The 27,210-nt window shown below is 39.9% G+C and overlaps 1 protein-coding gene across 7 annotated transcripts in view; it reads left to right on the forward strand.

Moving 5' to 3' along the window:
- The window catches only part of EHBP1 (EH domain binding protein 1), a 442,179-nt gene that overhangs the window by 82,068 nt on the left and 332,901 nt on the right, over window positions 1-27,210 (forward strand). For all 7 annotated transcript variants that reach the window (XM_054728303.1, XM_054728309.1, XM_054728302.1 and 4 more), the window contains one exon: window positions 19,270-19,672. In XM_054728303.1, the coding sequence (XP_054584278.1) occupies window positions 19,569-19,672 (104 nt within the window). In that variant the 5' untranslated portion in view covers window positions 19,270-19,568. The remainder of the gene's footprint in view (window positions 1-19,269; window positions 19,673-27,210) is intronic.

The raw sequence follows: 27,210 nt of genomic DNA on the forward strand, positions 1-27,210 counted from the left end.
GAGAGAGAGAGAGAGAGAGAGAGAGAGAGAGAGAGAGAGACATTGATTTGTTGTTCCACTTATTTATGCATTCATTGGTTGATTCTTGTATGTGCCCTGACTGGGTATAAAACCCATAACCTTAGCATATCAGGACAATGCTCTAACCAACTAAGCTCCCTGGCCAGGGTCAATTTTTCTTTTTTTTATGGATTGATGTGCCAACCTAAATATAGGAGGCCAGCTATGTTCTAGAAAACTGTTTGTAAGCATCCAATACAAAGAAAAAGGATATTTCTTTAAAGATACTCCTAAAAGATTAGGAATCTGCACAGAAGGGCTATAGAAAGATTAAGGAGACAAAAGTGATTGTGTCCTTATCAAAAAAGGATCCTTAAGTGCAATAAAACTCACCAATCTCACTGATTAAAACCCAGATGTCTCCATGCATCATCCATAAGTTATGGAAATAAGAAATATCAGTAAGTGTAAGTGTAACCTTAACAGAGAAAAAGTCAAGTATGATAGAAATTAAAAAAACAAAAACAAAATAAAAGTAGGCTAGTTCAGAATCTATTTTGATATATCTTCCTGAAACAAAATCTATGTTAATATTAAAATAATTTTCAAAAATTATAAGTGTCTATTTTCATTAATTAGAGTTAAAACCTCTGGCTATATCATGATTACATTAATATGAAATCCTGACTTTCCCCCAATGAAACCACTTTATTGCACATGTATCTGTCCCTGTGTTTAAAGTGAGTTTTAGCCCTTCATGCATGAATGATAAACACAGAAAACATTTACAGTTCTTACTAAAAAGGCAGTAGATTTTATAACTGTAGAAAGTGAAAAAACAGTTGTCAGAATTCTTTAGTATTTAATATTTCTTCATATGGCAGAATTTGCATGGATGTTGCTTTAAAATTTTCTGGACTTACAACAAATTGTGATAAATCTGCTTTTTAATCACCTGAATATTATCTCTAATAGTTGAAATGTTAGGGGTATCTGCCCAGGATTAGATGGTGTATGACATCTTTTAGTAATCTGGGAAATTGTGAAAGCAGTCTGGTTAAACAGTCACCATAGCATAGCAATTAGTGACTAGAGCCTCTGGGTTTCTCCTTTGGAGTAGTTTAAAAAGCCAACCTAAGAATGACCGGATGCAGGTGATTTTAAAAATAAGGTTTTTGAATTGAATAATTCAAAGTAAGTATTAAATAAGATTTTAAACAAACACAAACCAGTTATAAAGCCATGGAAGGCTCTAGTAGATTGCATGATTTTTAAACTTTGTCACCCACCAGTGATGGTTATTATGTCTCTCAAGCAAATACTTAACTAACCGTAAACATTTAGTCTAGGCTGGAAAACTGGAGTAGACTGAAAAAGAAATTAGGGTACCCCTGGAAACCTGGTTCAAAAGAATAAGATCCTGCCCTCTCCCTACAAACTAATCAAATTTGAAACCACGGTGTTTGGAATTTCCTGGCTGATCTCAGCTGATATGAAAATGCCAGGAGAGGAGACAGGTACAGTGATGACAAACAGATCTGTACAGTTCTAGGTATTTTTGCCATTATTGGCAAACTTTTGGAAGACCAAGTCAAGAGCCCTTGCATGCTCTGAGGTTAATTTAAAAAGTTGTTCCATCCAGAAAGAAGGCTTTAACTTTTTTTTTTAAAGAGTAAACTCTCCTCCAAACCAATCTGAAGGGATGTTTATTCTTTACGCTTCATAAATCCACTGTATTAGGATTACACCAGACAGAAATAAAACAAAATAACTATGGCTGACATAATTATTTCTATTTCATATAAAAGAAATCTGGTGGTAGGCAGCTCAGGGTAAATGTAGTGATTCTACAAATTTGTGAGGGACCCAGGCTCTCTCCAGCTTGACACTTTACCATCCCTCATCCTCACAATCCAGGATAGATGCTGGAGCTCTATATTCCATCAACAGGACAGAGGGGACACGAAAGGTACATTCCCTCCCTTTAAGGAGACTTCCTGGAAGTTACACACAAGACTTAGCCAAACTTGGGCACATAAGCCACATCTAGCTGCAAAGGAGGCTGGCAAGTCTTCAGCTGAGTGGAAATGGTTTCAGCTAAATCCTGGGATTTTTATTGCTAGAGAAGAAAAGGAGAATGGGTAGTCAGAGGTAACTGATAATCTTTGCCTCCAAACTTGGGTTGGGATTCAGGAAAATTAGAACCCAGATCTCCTAATTCTAAGTATAGGGCACTTTCACATCTTAAATTTCTGTGTTAGAATATTATATTTTGGTGTACTCTCCAGCATATTCAGTTGTCTTGTGACTTTTGATTGAATGTAGTTTCTGGAAAATATAACTGATGAATGCCTTTGGACAACAGTCTGTTTCTATTTTTCTTAATATCTGCTTTCTGAGGTATAAATCATATACAATAAGTGTCACCTTTCATGTAACCAATTTAAAGCATACAATTCAGTGGGATTTAAGTATATATATATATATATATATATATATATATATATATATATATATATGAGGCCTGGTGCACGAAATTCATGCACGGGGGCGGGGGGGGGGATGTCCCTCAGCCCAGCCTGCACCCTCTCCAATCTGGGACCCCTTGAGGGATGTCCGACTGCCCGTTTAGGCCTGATCCCACTGAGATCGGGCCTAAATGGGCAGTCGGACATCTCTCTCACAATCCAGGACAGCTGGCTCCCAACCGCTCACCTGCCTGCCTGCCTGATTGCCCCTGCTTCTGCCTGCCAGCCTGATCACCCCCTAACCATCCTGTGCCAGTCTGATCGATGCCTAACTGTTCCCCTGCCAACCTGATTGCCCCTAATTGCCCTCCCCTGCCAGTCTGGTCACCCCTAATTGCCCTCCCCTGCCAGCCTGGTCGCCCCTAACTGCTCTCCCCTGCAGGCCTGGTCCCCCCCAACTTCCCTCCCCTACAGGCCTGGTAGCCCCCAAACTGCCATCCCTTGTAGGCCTGGACCCTCCCAACTGCCCTCTCCTGCAGGCCTGGTCCCCCCCAACTGCCCTCCCCTGCAGGCCTGGTTGCCACCAACTTCCCTCCCCTGCAGTCCTGGGTCCCCCCCAACTGTCCTGCTGGCCTGATCGCCCACAACTGCCCTCCCCTGCTGGCCATCTTGTGGTGGCCATCTTGTGTCCACATGGGAGCAGCCATTTTGACCACATGGGGTGGCCATCTTGTGTGTTGGCGTGACAGTCAATTTGCATATTACTCTTTTATTAGCTAGGAGATACACACACACACACACACACACACACACACACACACACACACAGAATTGTGTAACCATCACAACAATATTATTTTAGAGCATTTCATCAGCTCAAAAAAGAAGCCCATACCCATTAGCAACCACTCCCCCATTTTCCTCTTCCTTAAGTTCCTGGCAACTACTAAGCTACTTTCTATCTCTATGGATTTGCTGATAGCAGACATTTCATATAAATGGAATCATACAGTATGTGGTCTTTTGTGACTGACCTCTTTCACTTAGCATGTTTTCAAGGTTTATCCATGTTATAGCATGTATCAGTACTTCATTCCTTTTTATGACTAAATAATATTGTGTGGATGTACCACACAATTTGTTTATCTAGTCATCAGCTGATGGAATTTGGGTTGTTTCCACTCATGGCTATTATAAACACTCATATACAAGTTTTTGTGTGGACATTGTTTTCATTTCTACTGGTACATACGTAGGAGCGGAATTCTTGAGTCATACGATAACTCTATGTTTAACATTTCGGAGAACTGCCGATGTGTTTTTCAAAATGGCTGTTCCTTTTTATAAGACCACAAGCAATGTGGAAGAACTTCAATTTTGTTACATCCTCAACAGCACTTCGTACTGCCGGTCTTTCATTTTAAGCCATTTTAGTTGGTGTGATGTGGTATCTCAATATATTTTTATTGATTTCAGAGAGGAAGAGAGAGGGAGAGAGAGATAGAAACATCAATGTTAAGAGAGAATCACTGACTGGCTGCCTTGTGCACACCCTCACACTGGGGGATCTAGCCCGAAACCCGGGCATGTGCTCTGACCAGGAATCGAACCATTACCTCCTGGTTCATAAGTCGTTGCTCAACCACTGAGTCATGCTGACTGGGCTCACCATGGTTTTGATTGCCATTTCCCTGTTGGCAAATGATGAACATCTTTTCATGTACTTATTGATTTATATATCTTCTTTGAAGAAATATCTCTTTAAAGACCTTGCCTCTTTAAAAATTGGATTATTTGTCTATTATTGAATTGTAAGTGTTCTTTATATATTATAGCTAGAAGTCTGTTATCAGTTATGTGATTTGCAAATATTTTGTCCTGTCTGTTGGCTACCTATCACTTTCTTGATAATGTCATTAAAGTACAAAAGTTTTAAATTTTGATAAAGTACAATTTATCTATATTTTTGTTGTTGTTTGTGCTTGTATTATTTTTCACTAATGGTTTTTTATATCTATCTATCTATCTATCTATTTTTTAAATATCTATCAGCTATCTATCTATCTATCTATCTATCTATCTATCTATCTATCTAAAGACGATTGCAAACACCAAGATCACAAAGATTTACTCCTCCTTTCTGCTGTTTTAGCAGTTAACATTTAGGTTGAGGATCCATTTTGCATTAAAATTTTGTATGTGGTTGTTTTTGTACTCTTAATCTTCAGAATGCTTTAAAGAAATCATTGTGAATCATGGGTGTCTCTCTCTGAAGAGGGTTCAGACAACCTCATCATTTATACTAAAAAAGATTGAAATCTTTGAGCTGGATGGCCATTGAAGTTATATATAGCTAGAGGCCTGGTGCATGAAATTCATGCACAGGTAGGGTCCCTGGGCCTAGCTGGTGACCAGGGATGAACGGGGCCTTCTGGCTGCCAGCCGGGGCCTTCTTTCCCCAGCTTCCGGCTGCCAGCTGCCGGCAGGGGCCTTCCTTCATTCCGTGCTGCCCCCCTGGTGGTCAGCACATGTCATAGCAAGCGATAGAACTCCTGGTCTCCTGGTCAAACTCCCAAGGGGACACTTTGCATATTAGCCTTTTATATAGATACTAGAGGCCCGTTGCATGAAGATTTGTGCAATAGGCCTTCCTTCCCCTGGCTACCGGCACCGGTTTTCCTCCAGCATCCGGGACCCAGGCCTTCACTCTGGCCACTGCCTTCAGTCTTTGCTCTGGCCGGAGCCTTCAGTCTTCACTCTGGTTGGAGCACTGCTCCTGTAGCTCCCTCCACCCCCCTCCCTATCCCTCATAGCAGGCATCCCACCCCACCCGGCCACTCTGCACCTGCATGTGTGCTGCCCAGAGGCCTGGAGCAGCTGCCGCCATCTTTGTTGGGTTAATTTGCATACTCACTCCTTATTGGCTGGTGGGCATTGTGGAGTGATGGTCAATTTGCATATTTCTCTTTTATTAGTGTAGAAGCTGTATAAAGAGTAATATGTTCTATCAATGCTTTATTTGTTTATAATTTATCATAGATAATTTACAAAATGACTAAAATTAACTTATGGTTACTCTCCCTCATTAGAGCTGGGTAGAAGCAAAATAATTAGGAATTGTTACATGTAGGAATATCTTCCATGTTCCTAACAAACACTATTCTGCCTTCATGTTGACTATGAGAATTATGACTATACACTTTCAATTTTTGACCAATCATAAAATTAAAGTTAGACAGAAATAATAAAAAATAGTCCCAACAGGGGAAAAAAAAACCTTCTAAAGATAGCAAAAACTATATTATAATGAAAACAACTAGCAAGAAATTCTAATTCAAAAAGTCTCTTTTTTTTATTGTCTAAAGTTTTACATATGTCTCCCTTTCCCCCAATTGATCCCCTCCCCCAGCCAAAAAGCTTCTTTTTTTATTTCATACACATATATCGATTTACTAAAGGCAGAAATTTTTAAAATCACAGAAGTAGAGCTGGATGGGGTCTTAAGACTTTATGTCTTCTAACCTTTATCTCCAGAGAGCAAAGTATCATGTTCCCTTATTCCATTTTACAGATGAGGCAAATGTAGCAACTCTGTTTCATTTCTTGACTTCCTCAGTTTTGGCTTCTTTCTCAGATGGACTTAGCTAGCAGAGGTCATTGGCAGCAGAATATTTATCCTTACAGCTACAAATCCAAGAGGTTTGCTTCTTTTTCCTAATCATTATATTTCTACCAATTGTCTGAGAATTGTGTCTGCTTGCCTTGACTTGGAGGTTTATATACAGTTGACCCTTGAACAACATAGAAATTAGGGTCACCCACCTCTATGCAATAGAAAATTTTCATGTTTAACTTTTGACTCCTGAAAAACTTAACTACTCATAGCCTACTGTTTTTGTGGGTTTTTTTCTTTTGCCATTATTTCTATATCTTTTTCTATTACATTTATTGGAGTAGCATTAGTTGATAACATTATATACATTTCAGGTGTACAACTTCATAATACAACTTCTGTATATGCCACTGTGTGCTCACCGCCTCCCCTTGCCCCAACAAGTCTTAGTCTCCTTCAACCACCATATATATGACCACCTTTGCCCTCTTCATTTTCCTTCCCCTCTGGTAACCATAATTTTGTTGTCTGTATCTATGAGATTGTTTGTTGCTTTTTGTTCTGTATCCCACGTATGAGCGAAATCATACAGTTCTTGTCCTTTTCTAACTTATTTCACTTGGCATGATAGTCTCATGATCCATCCATGTTGTTGCAAATGACAATATTTCACCTTTTGATTTTGTCTTAGACTGTTATTTGAATATTTGATAAGCTATTACATTTTTTACAGTTTACACTTTTATATATTTTTCTCTGAAATAAGTTTACAATCCTTGAGTTATTTTTAACTCAAAACCTTCTTGAACATATTAGGCACTTGGTAAATATCTGCTTATATCAACCACCTGACTTGACACTGAAGCAGAGAATAGAATCTTCCACATAGAATCTATAATAATAAAAGCGCAATATGCAAATCGACTGAATGGCCGAACAGTGGAACAACCGTCCAGACGACCACGCTGTGACACGCACTGGCGCCAGGCCAGCCAAGGTGGGTACAATGCAATTGGTCGGGAGGCCCCGCCATCGCCTCACGATCGCCCCACATTGAGAGGCCCAGGGCAATGGCCAGTGGGGCGATCAATTGAGGGGCCAAGGGAGGCGGGCCAGCTGCTGGCAGCCAGGGAAGAAAGGCCCCAGCCAACAGCCATAAGGCCACGATCGGCCCTGATTGCCAACCAGGCCTAGGGACCCTACCCAAGCATAAATTTCATGCACTGGGCCTCTAGTATGAAAATAAGAGGGGAGTCAAACATGAGCCTCAAATTAGAAGATGATGGAGAAAATAGCCAACAGGCCCATGAAAATCATGGTCCTAAATCTAAGCAAAGTAGTTCAAGCATATAAAAAGTACCAATGAAGACTCATCCTGCTCGGCCAGTGTGGCTCAGTGGTTGACCATGGACCCATGAACCAAGAGGTCACCAGTTTGATTCCTGGTCAGGGAACATGCCCAGATTGGAGGCTTGATCCCCTAGTAGGGGTGTGCAGGAGGCAGCTGGATCAATTTCTCTATCCCTCTCCCTTCTCTCTTTCTAAAATCAATACAAGCATATTTAAAAAAAAGAAATTTCACCCTTCTTTTTATGCTACATAATACAGAAAAGATTCCTAGGAATAGACTGTTTTGTGAAAGAAAAGTCTTCATTTCCTCCCCAAACTGAAGTGTGTCTATGGGCAAAATAGATCCAGAATCAAAATACATTAGAGTGCTAGAAATGAATTTATTCTGGGGAGAGTTTTCATTTTTAACAATTAGATATGATTTATAAACAAACAAAAAATATAGATGGAAAGATTTTATATAACATTTTAAAGAGTGTGGAATGACTTATACAATATCTTTAAGACTACAGTTATGCAATTTTAATAATTTTTATTTTTTTAAAAAGTTTAAAACATTAAAGGAGAATTTAAAAAAGAAAATGGTATCACATAATCTTAATACCCTGGCATGAAGTTATTTGTTTTTTCTCTTTGAGTCTTTATTCTCCGATAGATGTACTTTAAAATTAAAATTTTTTTTAAATCATAGAATACATAAAAGATAAAAGCTAACCTTTAATTATTTACCTCTAAGAATATCTAGGAAGAGAGCTAAAATGTTTCTGAGTAGAGGGCAGTGAAAATAAGCTGCTATTATTTATACTTTAAAAAATTATTTTAAGGTATCAAAAAGGGAAATTAAATAGGATGAATATGTGTTCCTTAAAATCCTATCACATTCTTATAACCAATTCATTCTTAAAAGTTGCATGTGATATAATATATTTGAAAATCTTAAACCATGTGCTTTTATTTTAAAAGCTCTATTTAAAAATCAAGGATATTCTTTACCTCCACTCCATTCTTCTCTTTCTCAGCACAATGACAATACTGTTCTAACCACTAAATAATATGCAATATCTTATGTCATCTTTAAGAAGATCTTAAGAACAAGAAAAAAGTTTATTCTTGGGGTGAGTTAAATGTTTGCGTGGTTTTCTTTTAAGATGAGCTAGGGCATGTATAAATCTTGAAAAAACATTAATAAATAAAACACAAATAAATAAATAAATAAATAAAGTTGCATGTGAACTCCAAGGATGCATCGATCAGATTGTTTTTGGCTAACATTTAACAAATTGCAGATCATCTCTATCAGACAATGTAATTTCAGTTTTGGCATGTGTTAATTTACATTTTTTGTAGTTACAATAACATTACCTTGTAGTCATAATTTAAACAAATGGATCATTTTTTCTAAAGTGGTTCAATGAAAAAACAAACCACGATAAAATAGTAACATAAATACAATTTAAATAAATAAATAAGTACAAATTGTAAACAGGACTCCAATTTAAATTATAAATCTGTGTGAGTAACATAAATACAATTTAAATAAATAAATAAGTACAAATTGTAAACAGGACTCCAATTTAAATTATAAATCTGTGTGAGTTGTGACAAGTCTACATGTGACTTTACACAGGCAGCCACAAGGAAATAAAGGTGTAAATTGAAAGTCCAACAACAAATATCTGAGAACTGAATTTCATTAAGTGGGCTATGTATTAATGTGAGTCCCTAGTGCATTGCTTTCCTAACACTTTTCTCAGTTAGTTTTTGTGTCATTGTTAAACAAAACACAGTCAATAGAGATTTTCCAAAGCAAACGTCAAATAATAGTTTCTAATTGATGAGGAATGTGAGCTCCATAAGGGCAGGGATTTTGTCTCTTTTGATGTGCTGCAGTCCCAATATTGAGCACAGTGCTTTGAGATTAGTAGATTCACTTAGTAGTATTAATTAGATAATTGTTAATAAATTAATGGGGTTTTCACTAAAAATATCACCAAAAAAATCAAAATAATAATACTATCATTTTAAGTTGTACACCTTGTAGCAAAACCAGGTACAAGTAACATTGTTGCCTCAAAGCTTGCAAAATCAGCTGAAAATTAATAAGATTTTAATAAGAGAAAGCAGAATGAACTATTGCCAAAATTGTTTGATCAAATAACATTCCTGGGTGTTGCAGATAACCATAACATACAGGGTTAAAGAACAATTGGTATCACGCCTGCTGTGCAGCAGTTCGCTTCCCAGCATGACATGTATGAAGAAGTACTCAGCAGGTTACTCTATTTATCACTGACAATTGCAGGATTTTGGTAATTATTGTTTTGTTAATTGTGATGTCATCTGGAGAGGAGGCCTGCACAAGGTAGCTTGGTGAGTAGCTAGGAAATGTGTTTTTTACAAGAACAAAAGAAGTTGAACAGTCAGCAAACAGGCCTCCTGTTTCTGATTCAGTTGTTCAAGGAAAGAGTGAATTTTGAAAATGTAATCAAGTTATGACCTCTAAATATACATCTTTTTAGCATGTGTTGTGTAAAGAAAGATGCACAAGCACAACACTCTCCTTTTCTACAATGAAGTAGACTGATTAGCAGGGGAAAGGTGCTTGCATGAGTTGATGAAATGAGAAATGGGACATTAATATTGTCAAATAATTCCTTCTCAACAAGTATAGCTTAGCACTATATTCAGTATCTAAAATGGACTAAACATAATTTCAGGGATAAAATATCATGGTTTTTAATGTTGAAGATATAAGGATTTCCTCAGAAGACTGAACCATGGCACAAAATCTTAACTCTTGCTCAACAGCTGACTTTCTGTCCTTGGAGAAAGATATTAGTGATTCATTATTGAGGATATTTAAACATAGCATCCAAATATGAAGAAATACCTAGTAACTTTCATGAAGTCCTCTTTGCATAGTTGGCTATGTTCTACTCTCTCTAAACCCAGTTACTAATTCGGTGACTTATAAAAAGAGAGATCTGTGCCCGGCTAGCGTCGCTCAGTTGGTTGAGCGTCAACCTATGAACCAGCAGGTCATGGTTCGATTTCGGTCAGGGCATATGCCTGGGTTGTGGGCTCAATCCCCAGTGTGGTGTGTGCAGGAGGCAGCCAATCAATGATTCTCTCTCATCATCTATGTTTCTATCTCTCTCTCCCTCTCCCTTTCTCTCTGAAATCAATAAAAATATTTATTTATTTATTTATTTATTTATTTATTTATTTATTTATTTTTAAAGAGAGCGATCTGGGACAATATTGCAGCTCTCTTCTGATTTCTATGTGATCACCTTTGCCCTGGAATTTTTCTCCACCTCACCCTGCCCAACAGATTGCCCAAACTGTGCATGAGTCAATCCTAGCCTCTGAAATTTGGGTTTATTTTATAACTCATCTGGGACAGGCTTCTGTAACAGGGCTACTTTGCCTTGGCCTGTGCCCAGTGCCCTGGTAAGTGGGGTTCTGCATGATTTCAGCAGGCTGCTGTTTTTGCACTGTTTGAGCTCAAAATGCTTTTGATTTAAATTCACATTGGGGTGGTGGGTATATTCAATGCCCTTCAAGTTTGTGAATTCCTACCTACTGATTTTTATTTATTTATTTATTTTGCCTTTCCTGTCCAGCCTTATTATTTTGGAATATGTTAATTATATTATCTTGTTCATACTAAATATAGTCATCCAGGAACTATTCAGAGGAAAACACTGGCTCACAGCTATATCTGATTACCTGAAATGTCTTCTAATTATTGAAAACACAGGGAAAAAAACAAAAGCAGATGCCAGTAATCCTTGGTCAAGATTCCGTATTGATTTTATAGATAAATTTATAGAATTTAGCAAAGACTTTCTCAGAAAGGAATCCTAATTCTAACTCAAATCTTTGTTGCAAAAATCCAAATAATGGTCTACTTACTTGCAATATGCAAGTCATCTCTGATAACTGCATTTACCTTGGCATAGGGCATTTGTGGGCTGCGACTTTACTATTATGAAATTATCTTGAGTAGTTTGAACAGTCAGACTGAGAGGATGGTACAGAATAATAGGAGTACTCTGGAGTCAGAACTGATATTTAGCTAGTCCACAATAGAATAGCTGGACCAATGGTTTATGACTGTCATCCATTCTAACTGATTACTGCCTGCGCTGTGTTATTGTTAATGTTTTGAGTATCCACATTTTAAATGTTATCATTGCCCATGATATACTCTCGAAGATTTCCGAGGATTCTAATTATTCAGTATGGTGCTCCAACAGGAGTAAGGCTTACTGAATCAGCAATAGGTGATACCTGTGGACTGGTTTCTGTCTGAATTTCAAGGCAGTCAAGGATGCTTCTCTCTCTCCACCAACCAGATCCAGGATGGCCTTTCCTAGATGCTGTGGAGCTGGACAAAAAAAAATTTTAACACATAATTGAGGCCCCAGAATTATTGCCATGTCAGGTTCAGGGTGCAAAGTTTCATTGTGACTAACTTCAAAGATTCATTTATGGGTAACTGGAACAGAAACAATTTCACAAAAGGATACTCTGTTTTTAGTTGAAAGACGGTTATCTCATGCAGCTTTTCTAAGCTTTCATGTCAACCAAAGAACTTGGGTCCTACAATAACAGAGGGGAGAAACGGCTGCCTTTTAAAAGAATAAACGTAGGTTTCTATGTATTGTGTTGGAATTATTAATGTTAAGGTTATATAGTAGGTACAAGGTCTCAATCTAAAAAACCTCAGGTTTGCAAAAAACATTATTTCATTTTTTCATAACTCAACCCAATATCTGTTTCAAACTCTGATTTCACAAGGAGTGGCAGACATTTAATCATAGTCAGTTTGGCAGGGATTGCATCAATGAAATTGAGGAGGCTTACATAATATTAGGGTGTTGGAGGAAGGGGACAGAACATTGGATCTTTCTCCTCTCCCATGGCGACTCCCCTGAGAGTCCCAATCTGCATCATTCCTCAGTAGCAGCCAGCCTCACAGATTGCATCCATCTGTGTCTATCAGCAAGGCCCCTTTAGGTCTGGTGGCTTCCACTGCTCTGTACCCTTTTGGGTGTCTAGGAATCATGATGTTGGGCTTCCAGAATCTCCATGGTACTAGGTAAGGTTCCACTGTCCATTATAACTATCAGCCACATGCAGCTATTCAAATAGAAATGAACTAAAATGAAATAATATTGAAACTCCAGTTCCTCAGTTACACGAGCCACATTTCAATGCCCAATAGCCCCAGGGGCTAGAGGCTATAGCCAAGTTCAGAATAAAACTTTCACCACAGAAAGTTCTATTGAATAGTGCTGTTCTAAAGCCTTGGCCGGACTAGATACACGGCCCAGCTTTTTCTTCTCTTAAGAGTCTTGCCACCTCTTCAGGGCTCTAACAAGGAAAAAGAACGTAAGTTCTCTCTCTTTCAGCTCTCAAATCCCATAGACAGATCCTGCCATTTCACGCATCCCTCTCCATGGCTTGTGCCATCATAGAGTGAGAACAGGACAGTAAGTTCAGTTATAGGGATTCCCCAGCATCCAGCCTCTCATTACATTTCTTCCAACTTTTTCCTCCTTCTAGTCCAGGAAATCCATTTCTCATCTCTGGGAAAGGAAATTTTACTATTGTCTATGCCAGCACTGTCCAATAGGAATATAATGTGCGCCACATATATAGTTTAAATTTTTCCGGTAGCCACATTAAGAAAAGTAAAGGGACAGGTGAAATTAATTTTATGCCTTTCATTTAACCCAGTATATCCAGAGTGTTATTTCAACAGCTAGTCAATATAAACATTATTATTGAGATATAGCCCATTGTTTTTTTTACATACTAAGTCTCTGAAATGGGTGTATATTTTATACTTACAGCACATCTCAATTTGAAATAGTCAGATTTAAAGTATTCGGCGTGGCTAGAAGTTATTATAATGGACAGTGCAGGTCTCTAACTTGATCCATTTCATTACTCACTAAAAGGATAGGATCCTGAAACTCAAAAACCAAGGAAAAATTCTGTTTCTCTGCATTCTGTTATACTCCTTTTCTGAAATAATGAGCAAAGACAAGCCTAAGTGAGAGTGGGTGTGATGCTGAGGGTGGCTTAGGGTGGGTTATAAGGGTTTGGGAGTGGCCTTAGGATAAAAAGAAATAGTTGGAAAAACAACTACTACAAAAACCATTGGTTAACATTTCAAAGTATTAGCCTGCCACAGGGAGGTTTTTTCCATTGTTGTTATTGATTTCAGAGAGGAAGGGAGAGGGAGAGAGAGATAGAAACGTCAATGATGAGAGAGAATCATTAATTGGCTGTCTCCTGCACGCCCCCCACTAGGGATTGAGCCCGAATCACGGGCATGTTCCTTGACCGGAATCGAACCCGGGACCCTTCAGTCCACAGGTCGACGCTCTATCTATTGAGCCAAACCATCCAGGGCCACAGTGAGTTTTTTAAGTACATAAAAATTACTGTAGGATTGTTGGAAGTAAATTGTTTGCTATAGATTTAACAGAAATAAGTTCATCAGCAGTTAAAAATTGCAGTAATATTGTTGTGTAGTATAAGTGCTATGGTAATGGAAAACAATGCAAAAACCCTGCATTGTTATTATTGGGAGTAAATCTTATTACTATGAGTAAGGCACAGATAAATTATTTTAGTAATTAAATCCTGCTATAATACCTCTGACAATTTTTAGTGCAAAAACTATAAAACCCAAAGATAAGAATTTTATCACCAGGAATGATAATTCAAATCTACAGTTGCATTTTATTGACTAGAATATTCATTTGGGGGGCTTCTGAAACAGAAAAGTTGCGTCTTTGAAAATAATTTCAAAACTGTCATGGCAGAGAGGATTTAAAGTTTTTGGATGGCATTTTTCACTTATTTCTTCATATTCTAGCCTCACTGTAAGCTTGATGATATTTAAAGGCAAAATCAAAATGATTCCAAATATTGATGCCTCTGTTAAGTAAAACATCTGTACAATTTTGTGATCAACACTTGGGTCAAGTGGACAGGACAATTAAACGAACTTCCACCCACAGGTCTATTTTATGCAGATTAGGCCTAGGACAGAAGGAGATGATAAATCAAGACCTGAGTAAACAGAGGATTAAAAAGAGGCAGAACCACAGTAGGCAATTCCACCTTGGAAGAGGGATGTCTCTGCTAGTAGGTTGGGGAAATGGGGGCCTCAAGAAAGGGTAACTTCTAGCATGCCAACAGATCTCGGCTAATAAATGACACACAAGGTAGTCAGGAGGATTGAGGGTAAGTGAATTCTTAGTAATTATTATGAAATCCTGAGTCCACAGAAACTATTGGTGTTATACTGTTGGTAATCACTGAGTTAATAGGAAAGGAACAATATTAAATGCACTGTTTCTTTTGAGATCCTTTAGTCTTTGAGGTAGTGATGTTTGGTAGCAACTAAGTATTGATTGGAATTCTGTTTTTGTTTATATATTTTATTGATTTTTTACAGAGAGGAAGGGAGAGGGATAGAGGGCTAGAAACATCGATGAGGGAGAAACATCGACCAGCTGCCTCCTGCACACCCCCTACTGGGGGATGTGCCCGCAACCAATGTACATGCCCTTGACCGGAATCGAACCCGGGACCCCCCAGTCCACAGACTGACGCTCTATCCACTGAGCCAAACCGGTTTTGGCGGAATTCTGTTTGTTTGTTTTTCTTGATGTTTGAGTTTGCTACCAAGCACAATAGTGTATATTATCAATGACCATTTATTGACTGTTTACTATGTGCCAGGTACTTTACATACATATCTTGCGTCTTCTCGACATCCCAGAAAGTTAGGCATGTTTATTCCTTTGACAGAATACGAAGCTGGAACTCAGAGATTTAAGTAATTCATATTGCTTTCTTGCATGCATGCTGAACATCTGTTTATGAAAACTCTTAGAGAACAGGGACTGTATCTTTTATGTACTAATAATAGTATTTAATATGACCAATAATCAGTTGATATTCAATAATTATCAGCTTCCTGGGCAAAATACATTAAAATATTCTATATTGAAGGTTCTTCAATAAATTTAGTTAGTAGACAGGTTATTTTATTTTTTTAAAAAAGTTATGAGGGAAGAAGTAGCTGCTCTGTGGAGCTTCCAGGAGCCAGGCTATGAACTTGAGCTCAGCAGCTGAACAATGTCAAGGTCTGCTTCAATTCCTTGGTCTCTTCTTAGCTACCTCTGCAGCAAGACTGAAAAATAAGAGTTTATATCCAAGAAAAATACTTCTCCTACAAAGAAGAGCTGTCTTAAGAAACTCTTTGTTGGTCTCTTAAGTTTCCTACAACTTGAGAAAGATTTCCTGGGGGGGAAGGTTGGAGGGGGGCTCAGCATAGTTCTTTTATTTTCTTCTTTTTTTAAAGAAACGAACTTACTTAAAACTGGTTGCTTTTAAGATAATTTCTTTACAATAAAGTCTCCTTTTTTTCTTGAGGCAGGGACATAGTATTAAAAGAAACCAGGATGACCACATGAGAAAATTTGAGAACTTCTGAAGAACAATAATAAATAGGATGCAAAAGCCTCCTGATCATCACATGGGTTGTTTCTGAAGGGCAACTTAGATTAAAATAGTTTGACTATTTTTCTAAATTAGCCATTTCTCTCTCTCTCCCTATCCCTTCTTCTCCCTCTTTAAAAAAAAAAATCAATAAAATCTTTTAAAAATAAATTAGCTATTTAAAAAACCCCATATACTTAAAGTCTGTTAATGATGCAGAATATATCATGGTTCTATAATAATAAAAGCATAATATGCTAATTAGACTGGACAGCCCAACAGCGGAACGCCTGGAGGACCTTCCAGACGAAGCTGAACCCCTTGCATGAATTTCGTGCATCTGACCTCTAGTTAGATCATAATGGCTGTAGGTTGGAGTGAGTTAATAAACCACTCAGGTTTACTAAGATGTACACAAAAAATAAGAATCAATATAATTACTGTGGTTGTCTTAATATTTTATAATTATTACAATAGCAAAATAAGTGATAATCTACTAGTATGTCCTTTTCTGTAAAATGCACGTTGGTTTACTTTCTGTACTGCAATGGAAATAGAATTAGATACTGGATTCAAGCCTTCTGTCTCCCCATCTCTGTTGATTCTTCAACATCTGTCTTTCTCCTGTCTCTTTCCCCAATATCTCTATAGATGTGCTCAATTCTCACCCATCAATGCTTTTCTGTTGAGTCTCTCAAAGAATCAATCATTCTCTCTACCCTAACACCTTTCAGGCTACTTTGTCCATGCATCCTACTCCCCATCCTTAGTAAGATTAGTAACCCTTAGTGTTTCCAGAACCCATCCTGCTTATTTTCTTTTTATATATTAGCTTCCTTCTTTTTTGAAACTACAGGGTGTCCCAAAAAAATGTATACACACTTTAACAGCTGATAGCTCAATTTTGAAAATGAAATGTATTTTTAATAAATACTGCCTTTATAATTATTCAAAGTGTGTGTATATTTTTTTTTGGGGGGGGGGACACCCTATATTTGCCAATTGCTTGTAGGGTGCTCTTACTTATCTGACCATTCCTCCTCCGTCTCTTTCTCACTTTCTCTGCTTATTCCTTAAATGTTGGGATCTCTTCCCGCCCCCCCCCCCCCCCCAATCCCATTCTTTGTCCTCTTGCTCTACACCAGACGTCTGTGGAGCAACTAAAATTGAAAGCAAATTTGTGACTGGACATTTTTTTCCTCCTTGGGAAAGCGTCTATGAGCTTTCATCATATTCCCAAAAGAGTCCTTGGCTCTTTTAAGGTTACGTTACCCCTGCCCTCACACTCTTCTTAGATGATTTTATCCTCCCCTTTGCCTATTAACTACCTTTTTTATATGCCAGCCACTCCCAAAACCCATGTACAGTTCCTACCAGGGGAAAAAGACCCAGGAGATTCAAGGAAATGTTGAAAAAAAAAATTAGAACAAGAAGAAATTGCACCGTAAACATTTTGTGTCTAGCTTGTGTCATTGAGTCCCGTTGAGGACCAGCTGATTGAATGTTAGGCGGGGACTGGCAGGGTCCTAACCTCCATCTGTCTGGAGAAATCGGGTGAAAACAAGGCTGGGTGCACAAACACCCTAGTTGCTTAAGTGTCGGAGGAGAGGGCGCACCCAGCTCCTGGGGTGGGGACAGGAGACGGAGAGAGAAAACCGCAGCAGCCAGTGGCACTGCCCACAGCTGCAGCGCAGGCAGCCCCGCGCTCTCCCACCACCGACTCAGCCGGGAACCCCGCCCGGCACCCGGCTCGCGGCTGACAGGCATTCACCTTCAGCAACCGCGTTCCAGTTCACCCTAAACACTCCTTACGCCTCCTGCCTGTCGCTTCCCTCTCCAGGCCAATCAGAGGAATGGGCGGGATCGTCCTTAGTAAGTTCCAATTTTTTTTTTTTTTTTTTTAAATAAGAAGGGTAGATTGGTGTGCAGCGTTCCGGCTGCGGGAGAAAAACACCTCCAGCGCTTGGGAGTGGAGCCGCTGTGATGGGCACCCGGATAGGCCAATGAGAAGGCCCCGCCGATCAAAGGGTTGCCGCCGAGGTGGGCGGGGCATGCGCGGGGCTGGCCAACGGCGGCGGAGCGGACGGCGGTTGAGCCGCTGTGGGCGTAGGGTTAGTGTGAGAGGTGCGGCGGGGGAGGTAATGCTGATGGTGGCGGAGGAGGAAGGCGGGGGAGGGGGTGCTGGGCGCTGAGCGGCGGCTCCGGCAGGGTTTTTGTCGGGTGGGGGGACGCTCGCGGGGCGACTCCGTCCGGGAGGGGGCGGGCGTGAGGCGCGCCGTCCGCCCGAGGGGCTGCAGACCCGGGCTCCCTCGAGCGCCACGGCTGGCTCGGCTGTTCCATGTGGCTCCGGCGGGGATGGAGGACTCGGTGGCGGCGGCGGCGGCTGCTGCTGTGGCGGCGACGGAGGAGCAGCGCTGAGGCGGGTACGGGGCTAGACTCAGCCCGACAGCGGGATTAGAGGTGTGAGGAGGGGCCGGGAGTGGACGTGCGGCGCGGGGCCGGGGCGAGGGGACCAGGCTGGGGTCCTCGGGCATCGCCTGGGTGACAGGGACCGCGGACGGGCCGCCGCCTGCCTCCTCCGGGGGGCAGGGGTCTGGGCTCCGTGCGGGAACGGAGGAGGCTCCGGCGGACGGTTCCTGAGGATGGGGGAGGGAGGCACCGCACCCTGGGCCCCGCACGGTGCACTCGCCCCGCTGGTCATCGCTTCTCGCCCCGGCAGGAGTTTCCGTTTCTCTCCGGTTGGCAGCGGAGGGGAAGGAGAGCCCCAGTGGCCTGGAGCCGGGACGTTGCCCTCCCTCTGCCTGGAGATTTCCCTCCACTCCTCGTTCCCCATCCATTCCCCCTCGGACTCGACAACGGCATTCCTCCCCGCTCCTTAATTTGTTCCAAGCACACTTTCTAGGACTCGGGGCTGTTCATTATCGGGTGAAAAAAAACAAAGTTTATTTTAAAATATTCCACTCCTCCCTTGGGCCGTGGACCTGGGACAGCATCCGTGCACTTTCCCGCTCTGCTCGCCCTGCTGTGATGCCGGGCGGGGATGTGGGGCCCTGACGTGCGGCTCCGGATTGTTGTGGATGCTGATGGACTGCTCCACGTCTTAAGTGTGAATTGTCATTTTTTTTCCCCTGGGTGTCTTGTATCTCTGATGTTACTTGCTGGCTTTTGAGGTTGGTGTTTTGTTTCATTGTTTGGAAACGTGTGGAGAACTGGGGATGTCTGTTGCAGGGTTATCAGACGTGGGTGGTTAGTCGCTTGTCATGTTTCTCTCCTTATATTTTTCTCTCTCTTTCTTTTGCTTTTCAGTTCTCGGAATACACATCTTGTAGCCTCTGAAATGGGATGGTGATGTCTCCATGAGGGAACCTCCACTCACTCATCCTGTCATGTGTATCACACTGCTCTTGGCTGGGCCATTCATCTAAGATGGGATATACCCTGTGAAACAGGGAGAAGACTTATGGACCCCAGACATCATTTCAAGTTGTAGATGAGTTTTTAAAAGTACAGACATACATGCAAAGCTTTTTTGCTTTGGACCCTCCGCTTTGTTAAAGCTGCTGTGTTGCTAATCCAGAACTGCTCCAGTGTATTGACTGATCATCATGGCTTCAGTTTGGAAGAGACTGCAGCGTGTAGGAAAACATGCATCTAAGTTCCAATTTGTGGCCTCCTACCAGGAGCTGATGGTTGAGTGCACCAAAAAATGGTAAGGCATGCCTGGGGGTAGAGTTTGCTCTGCTGTGGCCTAAACTCACTGTGGCTTAAACTCTGCTGCTTCTGACAGCAGGTTTACCTTTCTGTGGTGTACAAGTGTGTAGAAGCAGGGCAGGGTCCAGATTACTCTAACAAGTAATGTGTGCATTGTTGCTGCTGGTATTGTCTCGTTGGGTTTTAATTATTGCACTTCAGCATGGCTCAGAGGACTGTAACTGTGAGAGCATACTAAAATACAGTAGGTTTGGTCTTGAAGTCTTTCATCATTAGTGTTAGAATTAGAATAACTTTGGTTTTTATAATTTGAAGGCAACAGAATAGCTATTGGAATATTATAAACATAAGCATATATTTTAACTTAAAAAAATCTATATTCTTGTGGTATGGTGATAATGTTATTTTTTCTTGATTTTTCATTTTTCTTTGCTAAAAATAAAGAGTTTTTCATTATTTGAATAATGGAATGCCAGTCTACATAACCTTAGAAATTCTTTTGCTATATGCTTAGTCAGGCAACTGTGTTTTATTTTAATTGTCTAATGGGATACATTTCTTGGCCAGACTTAAGGAAGCAATTAGTAGTGCTGGTCTATGATTTGTTTCTTTCCACTTGAGCAAAGTAAATTTAGGGCTTTCTTTTCACTGCCCTGAATGATCAGTAAGAAGAATTCTTATTTAGTGAGAGAAAAAAAAGTTAATGTTAAGCAAAGGGTCCTTTGGGTTTTGATTTATATTGCAGTAATTAAGAAGTATTACTGCAAAAATAAGTCCATTTTACTGTCCACAAGAACTATAATCTCATGTCTGTATTAATCTCTCTATTTGACATTCTTTTTATTAGTTGGAAAAAATGGCTTGCTCTATTCAAGAACTTGTACAGCATATTTGAATTTTTATTTGGAAACTAGTTTCTGAGTGATTTTCTCTTGAACTTGTTAGGAATGTTATTTTATATGCAACTCAAGAAATGCATGTACTGATTACCCACTTTATACTAGGGAGTATGGCTTTAGAGTTGGATATGACATAATCCCTACAAGGAGCTCATAGTTCAGGGTAAAGACAATCATGTAAATATATTCACTGTGATCGGTACAATAATATAAATATGTATGCTGTCAGGATTTTAATCTGTGGCCATCACTTAACAGTTGGGCATCCTTGGGGACAGCTTATTTAATTGTCTGTGGTTTAGTTTCCATATCCACAAAGGTAATAATGGTACCATTTCATAGGAAGGGTTATTGTGAAGATTAAATGAGTTAATACATGAAAATTATTCTAACAGAGTCAGGCACATAGTAAATGCTCAACAAATGCCATTATTACTTACAAAGCTGGCAGAGAAGGAAATATTTAACTCTTAAGGATAGAGAGGGGGTAGGGTCTTGGGATGGTTTCCTGGAATCTAAGCTGGGTTTTCAAAGATTCATAGTAGTTGGCCAGGAAGCCAAGTGGGGAAGAAATGAAAGATAGTCTAGACTGAAGCAGCAGCTTATGCAAAAGCATGGGGCATTAAATAGCTTGGGTGTGCTGGAAATGCAAGCAGTGTATTTTGATAATGATGAAGCTTAAAGTGCAGGATGGGGGTAGTGCAGTGGGATATGATGTTTGAGAAGCAGGAAGGATTCAAATCCTCAAAAAACCTACTGTCTCTTCCACTCAAAATCTTTCACTACATAGGGACATAGTGAAAGGTTTTGGGTGGAAGAGACAGTAGGTTGGCATTTTGGAAAATCACTTGATGACAGCATGGAGTAAGGATCATAGTGAATGGAAGCATAGTAATGTTAGGGGTAGCTGTTGCAATAGATAAGATGAGGGAAAAGGGTTAGACTAAGGCAGTGGCAGAGGGAATGGAGAGAATAGATTGGACGAACACTTAGGACACATAAGTGGTCATATCAGTCAGAGGTCTGGAAAGAATTGGGATGAGGGAGAGGGAAAGGTCTAAGTTGACACCCAAATTTCTGGCTTGGAAGACTGGGTGTGCTACTAGCCAAGCTAAGGAATACATGAGGAAGATCCTCATTACAAGTATTTCTTATTGATAGGATCTTTATGATAGGATCTGGCCTTAACACTAAAAAACATTTGGATGTTCTAGAATATTCAGACATTAGTTCTAAATATTTTGCTTCTCCCCTTTACCCCCTTATTTAACAATATAGTTTAAAACTTACAAAGTGACAGACTCAAAGAATAATATTTGTTTGATGTACTGGAATTTTATTTATAAGTGGATCCCTAAATAGAGCTTTAAAATCTTTTCAATATATAAAAATTTGTTGTAATGACTTTTAGTTCGTATTCCTTTTGCCTTACTTTCATAGGGTTCTGTGATAGATACAAATTAGGACCGATTTCTACACTTTTAGCCTATAATTTTTTCTTCTTTCATTTTTACCATTCCTCATTTTGATCTTTGCAATAAATCTTTTTTTTAAAAATATTTTATTGAGTTTTTACAGAGAGGAAGGGAGAAGGATAGAGAGTTAGAAACATCGATGAGAGAGAAACATCGATCAGCTGCCTCTTGCACACTCCCCACTGGGGATGTGCCCGCAACCAAGGTACATGCCCTTGACCTGAATTGAACCTGGGACCTTTCAGTCCGCAGGCCGACGCTCTATCCACTGAGCCAAACCGGTTTCGGCTGCAATAAATCTTAAATTATTGGATGTGTGTGTTATGAATTAGAAAATATTTAAAGGAAATAAGAAAAAAATAGACTTGGGCACATAGTAAGACAATTTTTTATTAGCTATTTTTATGTTTAGGTATTATTTTGGGGGTATGGAAGAATAAAAGATAAAGAAGGAAACTTAGAGATAGCCAATTGAATAAAAGGAAAGAGACATCAGTAATGGCATTGAAGATAAATTGCAAGTATTGAGAGGATAGGAAAATGCATCTGGTATAAATTAGAGAAGAAGGAATAAACTATAAAAAGAAAGATAAGTTATCATTTTATTAAGGTTGTGTCTTTGGAGGTAACCTGTATATGTAGGTACCATTGTCTTATTTATTTACTAGAGGCCTGGTACACGAAATTCATGCACGGGGTGGGGGAGGGTCTCTCTCACAATCCGGGACTCCTCAGGGGATGTCCAATTGCTGGTTTATGGGCCTAAACCGGCAGTTGGACACCCCTCTCACAATCCGGGATGCTGCATGCACTAGTGATCATACTTTTCACACAGGTGAAAGGCATCTTGCTGTTGTATGGGCAGCTACATTTTTTTGCCCTGATTATAAAAAGTAGTACATAACATGATCCTTCTGAGGCAGTAGTACCATTTTCCTCATCTTATGGGTGAAAAAACTGAAGCAGAGAGAAGTGAAGTGATTGGCTTTGTCACACAGTTTAAGTGTCAGAATCAGGGCTGACCACAAAATGTGCAAGCCAGAGTCCATGCATGTCATCGCTGCATCATCCTGTTTTTTCAGTGTTAGAGTAGCCTTACCAGGTTTTAATTTTTAAATCTAAGAGACTGTTCCCAGTATATAGGGTAGGGTCCCTAGGCCTGGCCAGCAATCAGGGTCATATGTGGGGCAACTGGTGGGCGGGGCGATGGCGGGGGGGGGGGGGGGGCGGGGCGGCGCTGGCACCTGCCTTGGATGGCAGCCTGGCGCCACCTGCTGGCTGGCCCTGCCCCTGATCAGTGCTACCACCGCTGTTCGGGGGGGCCCCCCCCTCCCCCGGTGGTCAGTGCACATCATAGTGACTGGTCGGTCCGCTGGTTGGTTAATTTGCATGTTAGGGTTTTATTATGTAGGATTTTAAAAAATATATTTTTATTGATTTCAGACAGGAAAGGAGAAGGAGAGAGAGATAGAAACATCAATGATGAGAGAGAATCATCGATTGGCTGCCTCCTGCACGTCCCACACTGGGGATTGAGCTTGAAACCTGGGCATATGCCCTGACCAGGAATGGAACCATGACCTCCTGGTTCCTGGGTAGATGTTCAACCACTGAGCTACACTGGCCGGGCGAAAAGCAGTATTTTAATGTCATGTTTTAAATCTTACCAAGTGTCCATTCAGAACTTTAGGATAAAGTATATTTAAAATACACTGAATTCTACATGAATTTGAAACTCAAAGAAATGAAGATGAAACTCAAAGGATTTAGAAAAGGCATAGTAATGGGAATCAGGGTATATTTTCCTAGGGAGAATGTGTTATTTCTATGATTATGGAGAAGAGAAACTTTTCCCGTGTTCTCTTGTCATAGCCATAGGGTTTGAATCTAGACATGGCAGGTAACAGGATGAAGGTAAGGGATTAAGGAGGCCACATTTTGAGATCTAGGCCATGAGTAAACTCACAGCACTTTGTCCTTGATCAAAAGATGGATTCTATAGATTAGAGGGTTTGGGATTTCTGCTTTCTTTTTGTTGCCATTTATCATATTTAGCCTTTGCCCTGATTGATGCAGCATGATTTCCCTCAGTTCAACAGGGTCCACTTCCTGATACTTTCATGGTGTAGTGTTCTAGAATTTAAGTCAGGAACAAAAACCAGAATGACCCTGTATTGCGAGATCCTGTTCCTCATCACTCCTTGATTGCCAGGTAGAGCTCTGGCAAATTTGAAGATAGAAGTTTATATCTCCTACTCTTATGGTTGTCCCCAAGTCATTTAATTATTAATCTCTCTTAACTGATGTAGCTGTTGGCAAGTGTTGAGACTGGCCACTGGAGATGAGCTTGAGAGAAAGAGACTGTAGTTTATCGTAGTTTATTTCTTATTCTATTCTTTTATCATTGGCAGGCTTTTAGACTTCTGAGAGAAGTCTTCACATATGAGCACTCAATGGCTGTTCAGGTACTGAAGGAAACTAGTTGAAAATTGGCATATTGTAGTTTTGATAATTTAGATTGTAGAATCCAATTCCAGTAGAACCTCCCTAATTTTTTAAAAAAATATATATTTTATTGATTTTTTACAGAGAGGAAGGAAGAGGGATAGAGAGCTAGAAACATCGATGAGAGAGAAACATCGACCAGCTGCCTCCTGCACATCCCCCACCGGGGATGTGCCCGCAACCAATGTACATGCCCTTGACCGGAATCGAACCTGGGACCTTTCAGTCCGCAGACCGACGCTCTATCCACTGAGCCAAACCGGTTTTGGCAAACCTCCCTAATTTTTGATAAAGAACCATTATGTATGAGCATGTATTTTAGATTTCTGTGTATATGTCTACATCACCTAAACATATAATGTATTTTATGTTCTTATATTTTTTCTATCTAATTCTTAGTTATGGCATTCAAAAAGTATGTTTTTCTTAAAAAGGCATAAATATATTTGTTTTTGATTTTTCTGTCACATAAGAATTTCTTGTTTTTAAATAGTTTTAATTATAATTTATTTTAAAAATAGATAATGTAATCACATGGTTCAAAATTCTAGAGGTATAAAAAGGTGTATATATATCCTTCAAAGTAACACCTCGTATTTTTTCATTATTCCACACCTCTCTGCAAACCTTGTGACCTCAGGATTTGAAAAGTAAAAAAAGTAGCTCTTTCCAGTGTTTAACTTTGTGATGCTGGCCTGTTGAGTAAATATAAACTCCTTAATCAGATGTTCTAAGCTATCTGTAACTGAACCCAATTTAACATTCCAATTGGACATCAGGATGCTACATGCACTTTAAGAATTAACTTGAGTTTATGAAGTCCAAATTACATTAGTAAGTAATTCAGATCCACTTCTGAATCTGGGTGGATTAAACAAGCATTTCTCTGTTGACCATCTAGTAGAGTTAGACAGAGGTACATCAGCCTTGATGTGAAGAACCTACTTTTGAAATACATTTTAAGAAAAGAAGGAAGGGAGGGAGGAAGAAGAGGAGGAGGAGGAGGTGAAAGAGAGAGAGAGAGAGAGAGAGAGAGAGAGAGAGAGAGAGGAGAGAGAGAAACATTGATGTGAGGGAGATACATCGATCAGTTGCCTCTGCACTCATTCACACTAGGGATCAAACCAAAAACCTAGGCATGTGACCTGACTGGGAATTGCACCTGTGACCTTACGGTACAGGGGACAATGCTCCAACCAATTGTGCCACATTGGTAAGGGGAAAGTTTTGACAAATATATATACCTGTGTTACTGGAAATAAATGTTTTTGAATGTATAGTTGACAGGATTTAATAATGGATTAGATATGATATAAAGTGAGAGAGAAATCAGTAATGATTATAGTTTTTTTGGCCTGAGCCACCAGATGAATATAATAATTACAGGGATGGGGAACACTTGGGAAGGACAAGGTTTGGCATGAAAGAGAAATCAAGAATTGGCTTTGCTTTTCTTAAAATTTGGGACATCCGGATGGAGGTCTTAATTGAGCAGTTAATTATAAGAGTCTCGAGCTCAGGGAAGAGAGGAGGCTGTAGTCACTTAGTACAGTCATGTGTCACTTAACTATGGGGACACCTTCTGAGAAATGCACCATCAGGCAAAGTTGTTTTGTAAACATTATAGAGTGCACTTAAACAAACCTAGTTGTTATAGCCTCCAATATATACTAAGGCTATTTGGTATTCCTCTTAGGCTGCAAACCTGTACAGCATGTTTCTATATTGAATACTAGGCATTTGTAACACAGTGGTAAGCATTTGTGCACCTAAATGTATCCAAACATAGAAAAGGTACAGTAGAGATACAGTATAAAAGATAAATGCTTCACCTGTGTAGGGTACTTATTATGAATGGAACATATCGGACTAGGAAATGCTCTGGGTTAGTCAGTGAGTGAGTGGTGAGAGTGTGAAGGCGTAGGGCATTACTGTACACTACTGTAGATTTTATAAACACTACTCCACAAGCGCCCCTCCCCCTCCTTCCGATAGGGTCAGAAATAGAACATAGAAGTTGTCAATGCTGCTCCCTGACTAGGGTAGGGGTGTGGACCGGGTTGATTGGAAATATTGAGGATAAACCGTCTGGGTAAGGTGTAGATCACCATAATAGTGACTATCAGGAGACAGTGAAAGGTGACCTGAGTAGAAATGAGAAATTGAGATGGAAAGATAAAGGATCACAGTGTATTGTCATGGCAATTTAGTTTGGGCTATTGCATGTTGGAAGGATGGTCTGATTAAGGAACTTGTGGTATTCATTCTAAAAAAAAAGGTGTGTTTAGTATTGAGAGTGTGTAGAATTGAGAACTCAATATTTTGTCTTTGAAATTTGGTTTTGGTTCCATTGACCCTGTCTGGCACAAAGGATTTTGTCTGGCATTGAATTGATGGAAAAAAAATACAACTTATCTATGCATTAAAACCTGAAAATATTCCCAAAGTATAGGGATAGGCTGGCTCCACACTACCAAAGCAATATTCCCAAAGTATAAGGATAGGCTGGCTCCACACTTGTACTAAAGTGGCAGTGGCACTTCATACTTGTTAAGGTAACTCCTGTGGACCTGTGTCCTCAACAAAGAATTTACAACAATGTACTCTGAAACCATCAAGTAGAATTAATTTGCCAACATTTGTGTGTGTGTGTGTGT

Source organism: Eptesicus fuscus, chromosome 16 (genome assembly GCF_027574615.1).
Source record: "Eptesicus fuscus isolate TK198812 chromosome 16, DD_ASM_mEF_20220401, whole genome shotgun sequence".
NCBI lineage: Eukaryota > Metazoa > Chordata > Mammalia > Chiroptera > Vespertilionidae > Eptesicus > Eptesicus fuscus.